The 15753-nt window shown below is 39.0% G+C and overlaps 1 protein-coding gene across 1 annotated transcript; it reads left to right on the top strand.

The window, feature by feature from the left end:
• Nucleotides 1-2260: 2260 nt before the first annotated feature.
• st3gal5 (ST3 beta-galactoside alpha-2,3-sialyltransferase 5) lies at nucleotides 2261-15344 on the top strand. Its single transcript, XM_083906194.1, has 7 exons — nucleotides 2261-2368; nucleotides 7412-7529; nucleotides 10240-10449; nucleotides 10957-11087; nucleotides 11351-11537; nucleotides 12545-12703; nucleotides 14595-15344. Exons 1-7 carry the CDS (start codon nucleotides 2334-2336, stop codon nucleotides 14850-14852), a joined length of 1098 nt encoding a protein of 365 aa, XP_083762320.1. The 5' UTR covers nucleotides 2261-2333; the 3' UTR covers nucleotides 14853-15344.
• The last annotated feature ends 409 nt before the right edge of the window (nucleotides 15345-15753 follow it).

Below are 15753 nucleotides of genomic sequence, written 5' to 3'. Positions count from 1 at the left end.
AAAAGTCAATAAATACGCTCGAAGGAAGGGTAATTTTAAGAGCAGAATTTTGCCTAGAACCCAGTAAAACTACTGTGGTGAACGGTGCTATTGCAGACGTGGAGCTAACGGTCACTCTTCAGTTAACATCATTGTGAACGGTGGAACTCAGCGGTGCGTTGTTGTGCTTCTTCATCGACACTGTCGTAGTTCAGCTGGGCCTCGCCATTTGAGTAAACGGTCAATAATGGGGCTTTTACCACTTATTGACCGTTACCACTGTCTTTATTTTCTCAAAATGCCCTCTCTAGCTATGGTTTTAGGTGTTTGTGGTCCCTACAAATATATTCATATAAGAACACACACACAGGGTTCACACTGGAGCTCGGGTGTCGTTTTGATGAGATGCAGGTGGTGTGTGTTGTGAATGTGGTGTAGTGTTGCAGTGTTGCATTGGGGGATACCCGTGAGATTAACATTAGTAAAATGTAGTGACAACACCACAGTGAAACCTTCTCTACTCTCCTCATAGTAGAGAGGTTAAGTGACTTTTGACTTCAAGTCATGATTAAGATTAAGATTCCCTTATTAGTCCCGCAGTGGGGAAATTTTCAATTCCTGCATTTATACCTATCCGTGAGTTAGTGAACACACACAGCACACAGTGAGGTGAAGTACATGCTAACCCAGAGCAGTGAGCTGCCTGCATTCAGCGGCGCTCGGGGAGCAGTGAGGGGGTCAGGTGCCTTGCTCAAGGCTGCCCCAATGCAAATGTCCCCTTTGGCATGGAAGTACCTTAGGGCCATAGCCTAAGACACAAGTGAGATCGCGTTTTATATCTAAAATGTTCAAAATGGTCGCGACCATACTTTAGAGGCCCATATCTTTGCTTCTGTTATAGTTACAATAACACATTTGGTGTGAAAGTGTACATTTTTGGGGTCAAGGAATCCAATAAAATAGGTTCCAAGACTAAAAAACAATGAAGTTGGAGGTAAAATATAGCATTTTTATTTAAAAAACGCATGCCAAAAACACATTTACAACACCAAGATTTTTATTTATTTATTTGTATTTCAGGACAATGCACATTAATGAACATACAAAAGTACATGTAAATGCACCAGATTATGGCCCATCAACAGCAACACACGTTGAGACATGAGCTGGTGCAGGTGAAGAGGGATCTAATGTTTTTTCCATCTGTACGGTATCCCTTACCCAAGCTAACTAGTTAGCTAGTTATTAGTTATATAACGTTAAACACATTTTTCTATTCAATGGGTAAATCATGTGTCCCTAAAAGTGTTAACCTTTCACCTCAGACCTTGAACAGCTGTCACAGCTGTCACATCCCCTGGTGCAGATGGGATGTGTTGTTGTTGCAGGAACTGATGCATAAGCTACTCCTGACTGGTCAAACTCTCATGCTACTTAGGACAAATGTAATGTTCAGAAGTAGCTGCACTGCTTGAAGGAAAAGATAAAGTCACTTTGATGACACAGTTCGATGACACAATGTGAAATGTGCGTTTTTACCCCCACTTGTCATAATAAGAGGAAAACTGTTGGTTTCTTAAGCTTGAAACCTATTTTATTAGATTCCTTGACCCCCAAAATGCACACTTTGACACCAAATTTGTCATTATAGCTTTAACAGAAGCAAAGATATGGGCTCAAGAGTATTTTCAGCGCATTGGCGGCCATTTTTGAAAAAAACATGTTTATTTCCGATACAAAGTGTGATCTCACTTGTGTCTTAGGATAAATTTATTTGTATGACCCTAATGTACCATACCAAAGGGGACCTTTGCATCATGACTTGAAGTCAAAGGCCTATTTTTTGGCCTTAACCTTTGGCCTGAAACAATTAATCGCTGAATCGATTATTAATCAATTACTAAATTAATCGCCAACTATTTTGATCGATAATCGGTTTGAAGCTTTTTTCATTATTAAAACAAGATTTCTGATTGTTTTAGCTTCTTAAATGTGAATATTTTCTTGGTTTCTTTGCTCCACATAACAAAGAAATCATTCAAACTGAATCATTTTGGTTTGTGAACAATATAAGACACTCGAGAACATCATAATTTCCAGCTTTGACAAACACTGATCAACGTTTTTTAACATTTTCTGACATTTTCTGGACCAAACGATTCATCGATTAATAGAGAAAATAATCGACAGATTAATCGATTAAAAAAATTAAGTTATTAATCGAATTAAAAGTGCTTCCACTGTTTTCGTGTCCCATAACTGTGTCCACATCCAGAACCCTGAGAGGCAGAGGGCTTTGTGCTTCAGCGGAGAAACCACGATAGTTCCCTGGATCCAGCGTGAATGAGAACAACATGAGGAGGCTTCTTTTACGCTTGGCAAAACACAGGTGAAGTTCACAAAGCACAAAGGCCCCTACTGTTCTCTGTGAACTGTAGTGGTTAGATAAATGCATGCAGGTACCTTTTGGGCTGTCACTTTAGTAACCCAGGATTTGTTCGAATAAATTAAACCCCCAATACTTTACAAATGTCACAGTTTTCATTATTTTGTTATCAATTATAATCTCTTGTTTTTATCTCTGGTGCCAATGTTACAGTTTTCATAACATACAGCAGCACTCCATACACACTAAGAAAGTACTAGACTGTACCCTTTGCTGTCGCTCCAGTTGTACCCTTCTCAGTGTGTACAGGTACATTTTTGTCACTAGGGGTGCAGAAATGTTTCTTTCGAGGTACACATTTTAAAGGTACAGTGCTTGTACACTGATAGGGTACAACTGGAGGGACAAAGCATTTTTACCTTTTTTGGTACAGTCTCGTACTTTGATTTCTTAGTGTGTATAGGAGAATGGCATAAACTCCCTGAATGTGAAATCACAAACAGGAGGAAGCTTCAGAAAGATTTGTTTCTTCTTATGATATGAAAATTTACTGTGAATGTAAATTGAGGCTTATATGCAAAGTAGTCTTTTGCATAGCAGGTGAACATTTCAATTTTCAATCAAATCATAGGACTCTTATCTGCTGTGAATCCAAGAAAATATGACCTCATCGCATCTAAACTCACAAGAAGGAAAATAAATATTATTGCAGGTAGGGCTGGGCGATTAATCGTTTTTAAATAGAAATCGGATTTGTTTCCCGAGACACAAGTGCGTGAGTGTGTGTGTAAAACATCATTCATTTGCACATAGTACCCCATATGAATAATTTTTTTTTTTTAAAGATATCAATTAAAATCGGCTCTGGTATAAACAAAATTTGGGGATTTTATTTTTAGGCCATATCGCCCAGCTCTAATTGGACGTTATGCAACACGAAGCTTGCATTGTACGAGTCACAAATTGTTTAAACTAGTGCAGTGCCCGTGCAAAAACTGTTTTTGCACTGCGTCATCTGCCTCAGCTTGATGGTGCCTTTCCTGAAGTGAAGTGTTACTTGCCAGTCGAGCACTGCATTTGTTGATGTCTCAACCCTAACCCATAACAGTTGGTTGGTTGTCACTGGGATGCAAAGCTAGAGTCGTGTAGGGTGACCGCTGCAGGAAAGAAGCTTCTTCTGAACCTGCTGGTTCGGGTGCGGAGAGACCTGTAACGTCTTACTTTATTGGTTCTTTTTCATCAGTAAATTTTGGAGTACTTAAACAGCACTATTTCACAACATTTATTTTGAAATATAATGTTACTTCTCTTTTCACTGCGGCTGGAGTTCAACAGATTCTTACGGCTCTGACAGCGATTTGCATTACGTGCATCTGCGCAATATCATAGCCCGTGATATCCGGAAATAATGTTCTACGTATGTCAACTAGTAATATCAGCACAATAACTGTTGAGGAATATTTAGATTATTTGGGTTGTGTCCTCGCGCAGAGCGAGACTGAACATAGGAGCTCAGCTGAGACACAAATAGACTATTAACTTTTACTCTTAAACACAAAAGGCAAATCCACTTTAAGAAAAGAACAATATTTATTTAACAAACCAGATCGAGATGACGTGCTTGACAAATTGGCACTTGTTTGAGCGCAGCGTTAATTCAGAGCTGTAAAGTATGCCCAGCCCAACTGACGCCCTGCATCTCTAACCATTCATTTGACTCCGTTAGTGTTTCCACACAGAGTGCCATATATTAGCCACGTTGTAACATACAATAGACACTCTCTTTTCTTCTGGAATTTCAAAGGCATACGTAACTTAAGATGGACGAGCAGCGATCTTCCTATGTGCGCCTCTTCTATCCGTCTGTCTCTAGTGGGTTGGGTTAATCCAAAATAGTGAAAACAAGGGGGTGTTCTCTGAAGACATGCCGTTACCTGTGAAACAGGGGTGCTCTGAAAAATCCTCATGATGAAATTAGCATGCCAAAAAATCGAGCAATCAGAATTTTGGTGTTCAAAATATCGTATATCGCCATTCAAGCAAAACATATCCAGATATGAGTTTTGGTCCATACCGGCCAGCCCTGGTACTTATAAGCCAACCAGTGAAACCAGAAACCACTGTTTGTGATCAGACTGGTTATTCAACTCTTTGGATGTCATTGCCATATTTGTTTGTCTGTTCTTAAGGCTGCATTTACACTGCATGGTGCAAGTGATCCAATTTGGATCAATCAGATATGTGTAGATAAAAATAAAGCACATGGATTCAGATATTGTCAGATTAGCTTCAGGCCTCATTCTTATGTGGAAATAAATCTGAAATGTGCATTTGCGTGTACAATCTAAGCTGACAGATCAGATATTCCCCTGACAATGCGACTTCCTTATGTTTATGAATGATATAAATACATGTGTACACTACCTATTGCTGGTATTGCTGTGTTTCCATCATGTATAGGTTTACTACCTATTTCTTTGCAATTCCATTAGGAATAGTACCAAAATAAACAGTCTGTACCATTCCATTTTTGGCACCATTCCCTTGGGGTACCAGGGTAAAATGGTACAGTAAGGTCGGAGACAAAAAAGCATTCACTCTCACGTTCTTTGGTAGGAAACCGGAGAACAAGCAAACTCCCTGACCAGGTTGGTGAACCTGCGTCTTTTTGCTGCAATACAACAACACTAAGCACTTCTCCGTCATGTGGCCTGTTCCCATGTTTAAACTAGTGCAAATGTAGGTTTGAAATATGGGTCATATTGAAAAAAATGTAAGCAGATCAAGACAATGTGATTACTAGGCAACATATCAGAATTGGACATCAAGTGGGGGTCAGCTGTAAAGCCATGGTGGATATGTGGGAGGCATCTCCACTTTTCACCAGAATACAGTACAAATATTTAACATTCAGACTCTTGTCTGCACATGTTTGCGCGTGTGCAAAGTATCTATATGACTGATTGCGCTCGGTTTAGAGAGCATTGTAATAGTACGGTGTATGAACCAATTTCATAAACAGTGCTATTGCAATGCCCTTCTTTGCAATGCATGTCTGGTCTGATTCCGTGTGTTTATTGGTTGAGTAAAGTGACCTCCTTCAGGGGTGTGTTTAGTGTAAAATCATTTTGCTGTGGTTTTTAATGCTGCACTAGCTGGTTGGCTGACGATGTTCTTCCTAAACATGCAGTAAGATTGCTCCAGGCTGTTCAGTTCAAGATTCTGTGCACAGAGGACACGTACCAAGGAACTTCAGCTATGTGCAGAGTCACCGACATACACTTACCTCTGCTTTCGTTTTGCCAGAATAGACGTATTAACTATTGGATCTTGAGTGCACGGTAGGAAACAACAAGACCGGTTTCCTCTTTAAAACATGAATTGTCGAGATTGAGCTGTCTAATTTACTGCAGTGGCACAGTGAGTAACTGAAGGAATATATACTGTAATTGCAGTTTTTATGAGATACTGTGGATTTCTTTTTGGCAAGCTTTAGTTTAATATTCCCTTTCTAATAGATTTAAAATAGAATGGAAAATTACTACATTAAATACCATTAAGATAATAACTATATGCAAAGATGTAAGTACCAAATTACATACTTTGGATCAGATACACTGCATAACAGGTATCCCAATTTCAGCCTTTGCAATTTGCCTGTTTCAATTTTGATTTGAAAGCAAATAATTCATCCAACTGAATGTACTATAATCATTACCCTGAGAAAACAAACAATAAAAACTGTATAAACTATAGTATACAGTATAAACTATTTTCCCACAGGGCTGGATTGAGAGATGCGGAGGAAGTATTTTACCTTGCCTTTAATAACTGCTTTAATTTGTAGTTGTCTTTTAATGGTGGGACAAATAACTTAAATATACTTCTTTTTTTTTTACCAAACTCTTCAGTTCAGTTCTACCAGTTGTGAAGCCAAAGTTGCCTCCAACAAGTTCATAGAGTTCATCATTAAACTTCCACACAGCTGAAACGAGCTTGGCTTCAGTTATTCTGTAAACAAATGACGAGCAGTTAAGTGCTATTAATCCCTTTGTCCTCAGTATGTGATGTACTGTGTGACATGTCATGCTCACCATTTTACTTGGGCTCACAGGTTTTGCACTCTTCTTGGTATGTAAGCCTGGAAAACAAAAGCAGTCATGTGTGGCTGCATGCAGGGTGTGATTTGTCAAAAAACCTGGGGGGATGTTTTTTTCTTTTCTTTTCTTTTATTCAAGGACATTAATATTTTACTGTAACTTGCCCAACTAGGCCCACCATGTTACTTAGGCATTACATGTAGCAACGTAGCAACGTTTTACTTGTTTGTTGCAATCCGTCTACAACAATATTTTTATTGATTGCAGCCGGATTTTTTTTTCTTTTAATATTGTTTTCAGATTAACAAAATCAACAGTTGTGCAAATTAAAATTCCGAGTTTCCAGTTGTCCTTGAACCCATCACACATCTTACGTTATGTTACGGACTTCGGCAGGTGCTTCTTGGCAGCGCAGCGGCAGCAGCTGCACAAGTTTTCTTATACTATGCCTCACGTCATCACCCCCCAGAGGAGCTTCTTTATCTATGCAGGTGTAACACAAAAGCTGGTTTGTGGCTCCTACACTGCAGGGTCACATTGCAGCCTGCAATCGCATGTCCTCTGTCTTCTTTAGGTATTCATGCACAGGTCTGTTAACATTTTGTTTTGATAACGTGGCTTTACGACTTCCTGAATTCTGTCTATAGCATGCAACACTGACATTGTATTGTAGCTTTGTATGGTTTTTATAGTATATGTTATATATTTTCACCCTAGTGGTGGTGGTGTGTTATGGCAGTTGGCATATTTAATGTTGCATCACTGCTTTTGTCTGGATCTAATCATACATACCTTCTTGCCAGCTTGTCTCTTCTTGTACTAATATGTAATATGATTTGTTGCTGTTATTTTAACCCAGTTTGTCTCCTTGTCCGTGTGTGTGTGTGTGTGTGTGTGTGTGTGTGTGTGTGTGTGTGTGTGTGTGTGTGTGTGTGTGTGTGTCCAGATGTGTGTTTGTTGTGTGTGTAGTTTTAGGTTTGATGGGTTTGGTGATTGTCTCTCTACCAGTAAAACCACAGAAAAACAAACCTCTGGAGTGGCACATCAGCCCTGAGCATAAAAAGGTGAGAGTAACATATCTTTGAATCTGTCATCATTTTTCAGGGTGATAGTCAAGTTGACAGTGTTACAGAGTATACAGTCCCAATAAATATTGGGACATCGATGCAATTCTCTTCCTTTTGGCTCTATACACCACTACAATTTAATTTGAAGGTATAATTTACATCCCACTTTTTAGGGAACTAAAAGTAATGGGACAAACTCAACAATCATAAAACAAACTTTCATTGTTTAATACTTGGTTGCAAATCCTTTGCAGTCAATTACAGCCTGAAGTCTGGAAGACATAGACATCCCCATACGGGTTGCATCCCTGGTGTTGCTCTGCCAGGCCTCTACTGCAACATACTTTGGTCTACAGTACTAATGCGTCATACACATTTATGTCCTTTTGACCTGCTGATGAAGTGATTCGCACACATTTGGAGACCAGAGCCCGATTCTATGAGTTTAGAGGTTTATAACGAGCTGTCAATCACCCACATTGACCGATCTAAGCCAGAGCTATGGTGCTGGGTAACTGAAGACGCTGCAGAGTCACAGTTGTTATTATGATCCGCACAGGGAGAATCGATTTACAGACAGTTTTCGTATTTTTTTATTTATTTTTTATTCAAAACAAGTTGTTTTAGACCAATAGTGACATGTACATACAATTAAATGGGTTTTAATAATTTGGTACCTACGAAATCTAAAACTGTAACAAACGAGAGAATGCCTAGACATCTCTTTACTAGAAACCTCTTGTCATTTGACTCTGCTTCACTTCAGCACCATCAGACTTTGCACAGCTCATGTCCATATGTTGATACATGACCTCCATGTGTTTTTAAGCTCCTGCTGCATATTTAAAGGTGATATTTGCTTTAAAATGCAACATTTTTTTAGGCGAGAGGAAAAAAATCCTTAATTTATGCTGTGTTCCATGTACATTTACTCTGACACAGTGGCATCTACAGTGACTTACCTAGCCTCTGGTGGAATATCACAAGTGTTATCTTTATTTTGATACCGAGATATAATCCACATAGAACTTGTAACTGCAGAGTTTTATTCTATTTAGTTTGGGCTTGTCATTTTCGAGCAGGGACTCCAAAAAAAGGGTCCGGTCAAGAAGAGGTTGGATATGGTTTCTATGATGTTTTTGCCACTTTTTTTTATTATAAAAGTGTTGTTCATAAATGTTTATCTTAAAGAAGTAAATTTGCTCATCAGTTTTATTGTGGCGTGTAAAAAAAGGATGGCAAAAAAAATACTGGCATCATATTACAGTTCTCAGCTGCCTTGGTTTCTAGAAACCATCAAGTATACAATAACTTCAGCTGACCTCTAATTGTACATATATAGTTCAGGTTAGCAGTGGTGACTTATGGTGTGGTGTGTGGGGCAGCTGTAGAGTGAATCAGGTTTTTTTTAATTTTTTGGGTTTTTTTCCATCCTGAGGGCAGGACGGTCTGACACTTTGCTCAAATATCTCAGTGCTCCTGCTTGTTGTCGTCTTTGTCTTTACTGATGCACGTTCTCTTGCTGATGTTGAAGCAGAGTGTGAGCCAGTTTGCAGATATTGTAGCCCGTCATCACATGCCTTGAAATGTCTGTTGTTGACCCTTTGTTCCAAGTTACTGATATGCTTTGTCCACACAGGAAATTCTCCGGAAGTAGAAGCAGAAAAAGAAGCTTCTCTTCTGCTTTCATAGTAAACAAACCATGCATGTGTCTCCTCACCGTCCACTATCCTTCTCATTTTTCTTCTCTTTTGCGTCTGTGACTTTTGTGTCTGTTCATTATTATTTTTGGAATGGAAATACAGCCGTAACAAAATGGAAATATGTATGGATCAAACCTGTGATAGCACCGAACAGTAACTCTTGATTGGATTGGCTGTTTATATGAACACCAATCTGAACGACGACCGGATTCGGCATATAGCCGCCCTCTTGCTCAGAACAGGCTGTATCAGATTGGACTTTTTGGATTGGCAGGTTTACATTACCTATTTTTGTTCTTGATTACTTGTTTTCAGGTAAACATAGCTAGGGATGAGCATTGGAACAGTCAGATTGGTTTAAAATGTTTGGGGCAGTACAGAAGAAAAATTGGTCTGACTCTGAACTGGAAGTGGCATCATTTCTTATTAATTAGCTGGATCATCACTTGAAGGCTTCAACTGCATCCAAAATGGTTGTGACCCAAAATACAATGAGGCATTTGCTCAAGTTCCTTGACCCCTGTGTTTTTTACAATAAACTTCACATTATAATATGAAACATATCACCTTTATACAATAAACATTTCATGTTAAAATGTGATACTAATCCATTTTTATTTTTGCTGGAGTGAATAATAATGGAGTGAGTAATGCGCTGCTGTAGATATTTATTATACTTAACTATACTATACTACTATATTATATATAACACATGGATTTAGACCACTATCAGTTCTTGTCAGCAGATGTGACTCTATCTATGGTGTTTCAGGGCTTTTGTCAAAAATGTCTCAAACTGCATCTTGGGCAACCATTGCTAGACCGGTGAAATGTTTCATTCATCAGTGATCATCATCATAACAACAGCTTCAATGCTGCATAAAATCTGAAGTGCTCTCTTTACTCAGTGAAAAGGTCACTCAACTATACATTTTATATATCCAGCTTGAACTGGTACAACTCTGAAAATCAATTTTTAAAATAATCTTTGATTTTTCTTGCAGCTGGTGCATGAGCATGCGCTCAGGGTCTTGGAGGGACAGTGTAATCTTGGCAGCACCAGGCAGAGACTTTTAACACGACTTCCTGCCCCCAACCATCTGACCCAGCCCTTCTTGGGGAAGGATGTGCCACTCCCTGATCACCTTTTCCTGTATCCACCACCATTCGGGTTCAAAGGTGTCCAGGCCAAAATAGAGCACCTGCTAAAGCTGGTAAATACATCTTTGACTCTGCTATTGCATTTCTTCTGTCTGATGTGTTATTATATGGAGGAGATATAATAATTTAATGTTACATCAAATTTTCTTGTGAATGTCGCAATGACAATGATGTAGCACACCAAACCCTTTAAGCTCTTCCACAACCTCACCTTGGTAGCTTGCAGTCTGGCTGTTCCTCACACGGTTTTAAGCCTCCTACACAGTTGTTTCTGTTTCAGTTAATCATACTATAATCCTCCAAAATCCCTGACATTGTGCAAGAATATCGAGAAGAATTGATGCCGGTTTGAAGACACTCGCTCTGAATTTTGTAAACAGACAAAAAACTTTTTTTTTTCTTTTAAATAAAATGTGCCCCCAACATTTCATACTTTGTGCAACCCACTAGTATTAATATACACATTTGTTTTGTTGCAAAATTAAAACATCATCATTATGCTCCTGTCTCTAGAGCACATTTCAATGCCTCATCATTTTATCTGTTTTTTTTCTGAAAAGCTGAAAGACCCCAGACCTCTAACAGAAAAGACAGCATATAAATGTCGGCGCTGTGTGGTCATGGGAAATGGAGGCATTCTCAGAGGACTGGGCTTAGGCCACCTGATAGACCAATTTGACACCATTATCAGGTGAGAAACAAATGGGAGAATGGGTATGAATGTATGCACCTGATCGTTGTTGAGGGGGCACAAGGACCAGAGGAGTGTAGATATTGTAACATGTGTTCACAAAAACCTAGTTGTCTGAGAAGTACATGCTGTGAATAGCTTTTGCTTGAATGCCTTTTGTTCTGGTCATCTTTGTTAATGTTAATGTGTCATTGTGTAGAAGTGACAAACCCATGAGTTAATGTGTTACGTTAATCAATGACTATGATGTGTATCCCACATAGGTTAAACAGTGGTCCTGTTGAAGAGTTCAGTGTTGATGTTGGAAATCGAACCAGCATCAGAATTAGTTACCCAGAAGGCACACCGCTCCACTGGGTGGACACAGACCCACATACTCTTTTTGTCGCTGTGGTGTATAAAAGTGTGGACATCAGCTGGTTAGCTGCTATGATCAAAAAGCTTACTGTGGTGAGTAGTGATGATGTATGGCCTTATTCAGGCCTGGTATTAACTTCCATCCTGAGTGATCCATCACATGTGGACAAAGATAATAAGAGGTGGTTTGTGGACAAAGGTGGCCACCTTTCTTTTGTATTTTTAAAGTGTAATTAAACCACTTCTGCAGCTAACTCTGCCCAATGCTTAATTTATGAAAGTGCCAAGAAGTAGGTCAGAGAGCTGAGGGGGGGAGAGTGCAGCACACTGAGATGGTGTGGTCTGGTTGTTAAATCTGACCTAGCTAGTCTCTCACACACACACACACACATGCTAGTCACACACACTAGTCTCTCTCGCAGACACACTAGCCACACACGTTAGTCTCTCTCACACGCACACACGCTAGTCACACATGTTTGTCTCAGTTGTTTTCAGCTCCAGTGACTAACATCTAACATTAAAGCTAACATTAATGTGACACTTTAACCACAGCCTCATGATTTTGCATGAGCTTTCTAAAATAGAAAGTAACGTTAATGCCTTAACATATTTGTGGCTGCATTTCTCCCCATCTTTTTCCTCCACACATTCCGTTTTGCTTTCCACTTGTTTGAAAGTATGTCCATATATCATTCCTTCATTTTCTGCCTGCCTGCCCTATTAGGTGATACTGAGGAGGTACAGCCTCAGGCAAGTTGTCAACTGGATAAACCATTAGCAGATCAAACAAACTTTATACATATCTCTTCTAAGTGTAAATCCATCCATCCATTATCTACCGCTTTATCCTCCACCAGAGGGTCGGGGGGGTGCTGTGCCTATCTCAGCTGACAGGCGATAGGCGGGGTACACCCTGGACAGTTCGCCAGTCTTAGTGTAAATATACACAATAAAATGTTGAACTGACAAATAAAGGCATAGATGGATACCTTTCAAAGAGAAGCTGCAGGTGGATGTGGTTGAGTCAGTGATGCAGGATTTGCTTAGATGAACAATGGTTGCACTGTCTCAGAGACACTTTGTGCTTTGCATTGCAGTCTCTGTGGGACAGGTTCTTCTTCTGGCAGAAGGTTCCGCAGCTAATCCCTCTGGAGCCCCAAAGGTTCAGACTTCTTAACCCTCATGTCATCAGAGAGACTGCATTAGACCTACTGAAGTACCCTCCACCCAAGCAACGCCTGTGGGGCTGGGACAAGGTAACATTTCCAAAACCAGGGATTAAAACATATCCATCTGTTTTGAAAGCATAAATGATATGAAACATGCATACATAGTTGTCCCTTCATGGAGTCTCGGTTTGATTTTTAGTTATTAGGTTATTTATGTTAACCATTGCATGTACTGGAGCTGTGTCGACTGTTTGTTGTTAAGAGGAGACTCCCACTGTGTTTGGTTTTGGATGTTGAAATAAGGGGCGGAGCTACGGGGGGCAGCTGCCCCCCTAACTTTTGTGTTTTAAAAAACTTTACTTGTAAAAACATACACCACTATGTCCACAAGCTTTTCAAAGTAGTGAAACAAACAATAAATTGACCAAAAGTCAATAATTGTCAATATAATCTTAGGCCCCTGACTCACTTAGCTACGGCCCTGCATCAAACGTGCAGTGCGCTGTTCACAGTCTGGCTCACACACAGCGAGTCTGCTGCGGTGGCTCTGCATCAGGCACAGAGAGGAGTGACTGAACTGCCCCCTGAACATCTGAAGGTGAAGTCAGTTTCCCCAGGTGAAGTTTAAACACACCAATTTAACTTAAAGTTACATTTATAATGAATGTAATCTAAGGTTATTCAGCGTCAGCGATAACTGCGCGGCCATTAATTAAGTCTGGAATCGCTCACTAGTGATTTGTTAGAGCAATTTGCTCTTCGATTAGTTTTGATTTTGGTAAAGACAATGACAGCTTCATACAGTATTATTGTATGAAGCTGTTGTTGTCTTTAATATATTATATAATATATTATAATATATATATATATATATATATATATATATATATATATATATATATATATATATATATATATATATATATATATATATATATATATGTATATATATATATTATAATATATTATATTAAAACCTGTCATGTTTTAATCCATAACGTTTACACAGGGTCGCTGTTTTGCAGGTGATAGATCATATTGATTTGATTAGCTAAGCAGTAGACCTGCTATAAAACCACTTACTGTCACCTATTGCAGCAATGAGTTAAACCAGGTGACATCCTTTACTTCTCTAACTGGGAAAATAACAAATACAATAGCATTAAGTAGTCTAAACATAACTGTTCTGTGTAATAACTATTTTCAGATTTTATATTTGTTATATGTATTAGCTACATGGCTCTACAGTGTAGTGATACAAGGATAACCAGAGCTTCTCACAATGAAAAGGAGAGAAAAAAGTGGGGATATTGAAAGGGTTTTTAGTAAGAAAAGTGCACAGCAGAAGAGAAGGAGGGAAATGAAGGTGAAGTTAGTGAACAGGAGAGACCAGGAGGCTCAAAGCAGCAGAAGAAGACGATGAAGAAACTAGTGAAGGAGAAGAGGATGTGAGGGATGAAGAGGAGGAGGCTGCTGCAGATTCAGAGTGAGTCAGGGAGGAAGAGGGTCCTCAGCCTTTTAAGTTTGCTATTATTTTTGATTATGCACTTTTTATTTTAGATTTTGATTTTGCTATTAATACTTTTATTTTATAAGAGACGCACTGGGCTTGTTCTTGTTGTTTATGATAAAACAGTAATTAGTTTTAAAGTATTGTTATGTTTGTTATGTTAAATCCATTTACATTTGGGGATTATTGCGTACCGTCCTCCCATGCCACCCTGCCAAGACCTCTCGCACCTCCTGTGCAGCAACATTATCGTCATTGTGAATGATGGAATACGTAAACTGTTTACTTGGAAGCAGGGGGAATGTAATAAATGATGAAAAACATAATGCAGTAAATAAATAGCTAATTGGATTTTCCAACCAGGTACAGTGACACTGATAAAGGCTTCTTGAATGAAAAAAGGCTACTAAAACCTATGGCAGTCATTTTTTTCCTCTTAATAACAGTTATGGTTGCTTTCATCTGCAGAATGTGCCCACCCTGGGTGTCTCTGCACTGAATTTAGCCAGTCTGCTGTGTGATGAAGTCAGCCTGGCAGGCTTTGGCTACAACCTTTCCCAGCAGGGGGCGCCACTGCATTACTATGACCAACTACCCATGAGTGCCATGCTGCAGCAGAACATGCACGATGTGACGAGAGAGACTGAACTCTTGCAAAGCCTTGTGAGAGAGGGAGCCATCACTGACCTGACAGGAGGGATTAACTGCTCCTTCTGCTCCAGCTGACCTTCAGAAGCTTTTCTACGAAACTCTTCCTGTTTGACAGCAACGTCAAGACCAAATAATACAGTGTTTGTGTGTAATAATATAATACACACACAAAGAATGAAGTCAAGGAGATGGAGAAGAGGAACACATTGCATTGGTACTGAAATCTGCTCTGATATTTACAGTATTTGTCACAAAGAGCTAATTGAATAATGAAGGACAGAAAATGACTGACATTATCTGGAAATGTGATTTATGAAGTGGGAGGAAACGTTCTGGAAAATCTGTAACAGAGGATAACTGAGGATATTTGCACACAAAGCCCCTCTGGACATTCATGTGACTGACGCTTTAAGTCTGTCATCCACATCCATCCTGACCTAAGTAGAAATACAATAATGTCATGTAATTGTTTACTTTTTTGGTTTAATTTTGGGTCTGATTTTTTTTTCTTGCCACTTGTTTTACTGTCAGTCTTCCAAAATAGCTGGTCTGTGAAAGATTAATGTTACAGTTTATTTTTAAACAAAAGTATTTTTTGTCATTGTCGGCTGTACTAAAGCCTTTGTCATTACCTTAAATGGTTCAGTGTTTTAATATATCATTTTCTGAGATGGATCTTTACATTTCATCCATTTCAGGTTTTTTTTTTGTTAATTTGAAAAGTAAATCTGGTGCAAAAACTGAATTTTGTCTATAACTGTTGAAATGAAATGTAGACTTGGATATAATGGACACCGGATTGTCTGTTTGTGGACATATGAACTAAAAGAAAGAGTTACATCATGCACTGTTTGTTCTATATTTGAAGATTGTTTTCAGTTTTAATTTATTGTTCCTTTGTTATGATAACATGTTCTATGAAATACAGTGAATACACAATGGCTCACTCTGGTTTGGTTGTCTCATGCCTTCATTA

Source organism: Microchirus variegatus (assembly GCF_963457635.1).
Source record: "Microchirus variegatus genome assembly, chromosome: 19".
Lineage (NCBI taxonomy): Eukaryota > Metazoa > Chordata > Actinopteri > Pleuronectiformes > Soleidae > Microchirus > Microchirus variegatus.
The sequence above is the reverse complement of the archived record's forward strand: the minus strand, read 5'-3'. Positions and strand labels throughout refer to the sequence as shown.

What these genes read in the sequence shown, in the direction of transcription:
- st3gal5 (XM_083906194.1), top strand. Translation starts at nt 2,334, where the DNA reads ATGAGGAGGCTTCTTTTACGCTTGGCAAAACACAG. An exon ending in TTACGCTTGGCAAAACACAG is followed by an intron (nt 2,369 to 7,411) that starts GTGAAGTTCACA and finishes GTGTGTGTCCAG; the next exon opens with ATGTGTGTTTGTTGTGTGTG. An exon ending in TCAGCCCTGAGCATAAAAAG is followed by an intron (nt 7,530 to 10,239) that starts GTGAGAGTAACA and finishes TTTTTCTTGCAG; the next exon opens with CTGGTGCATGAGCATGCGCT.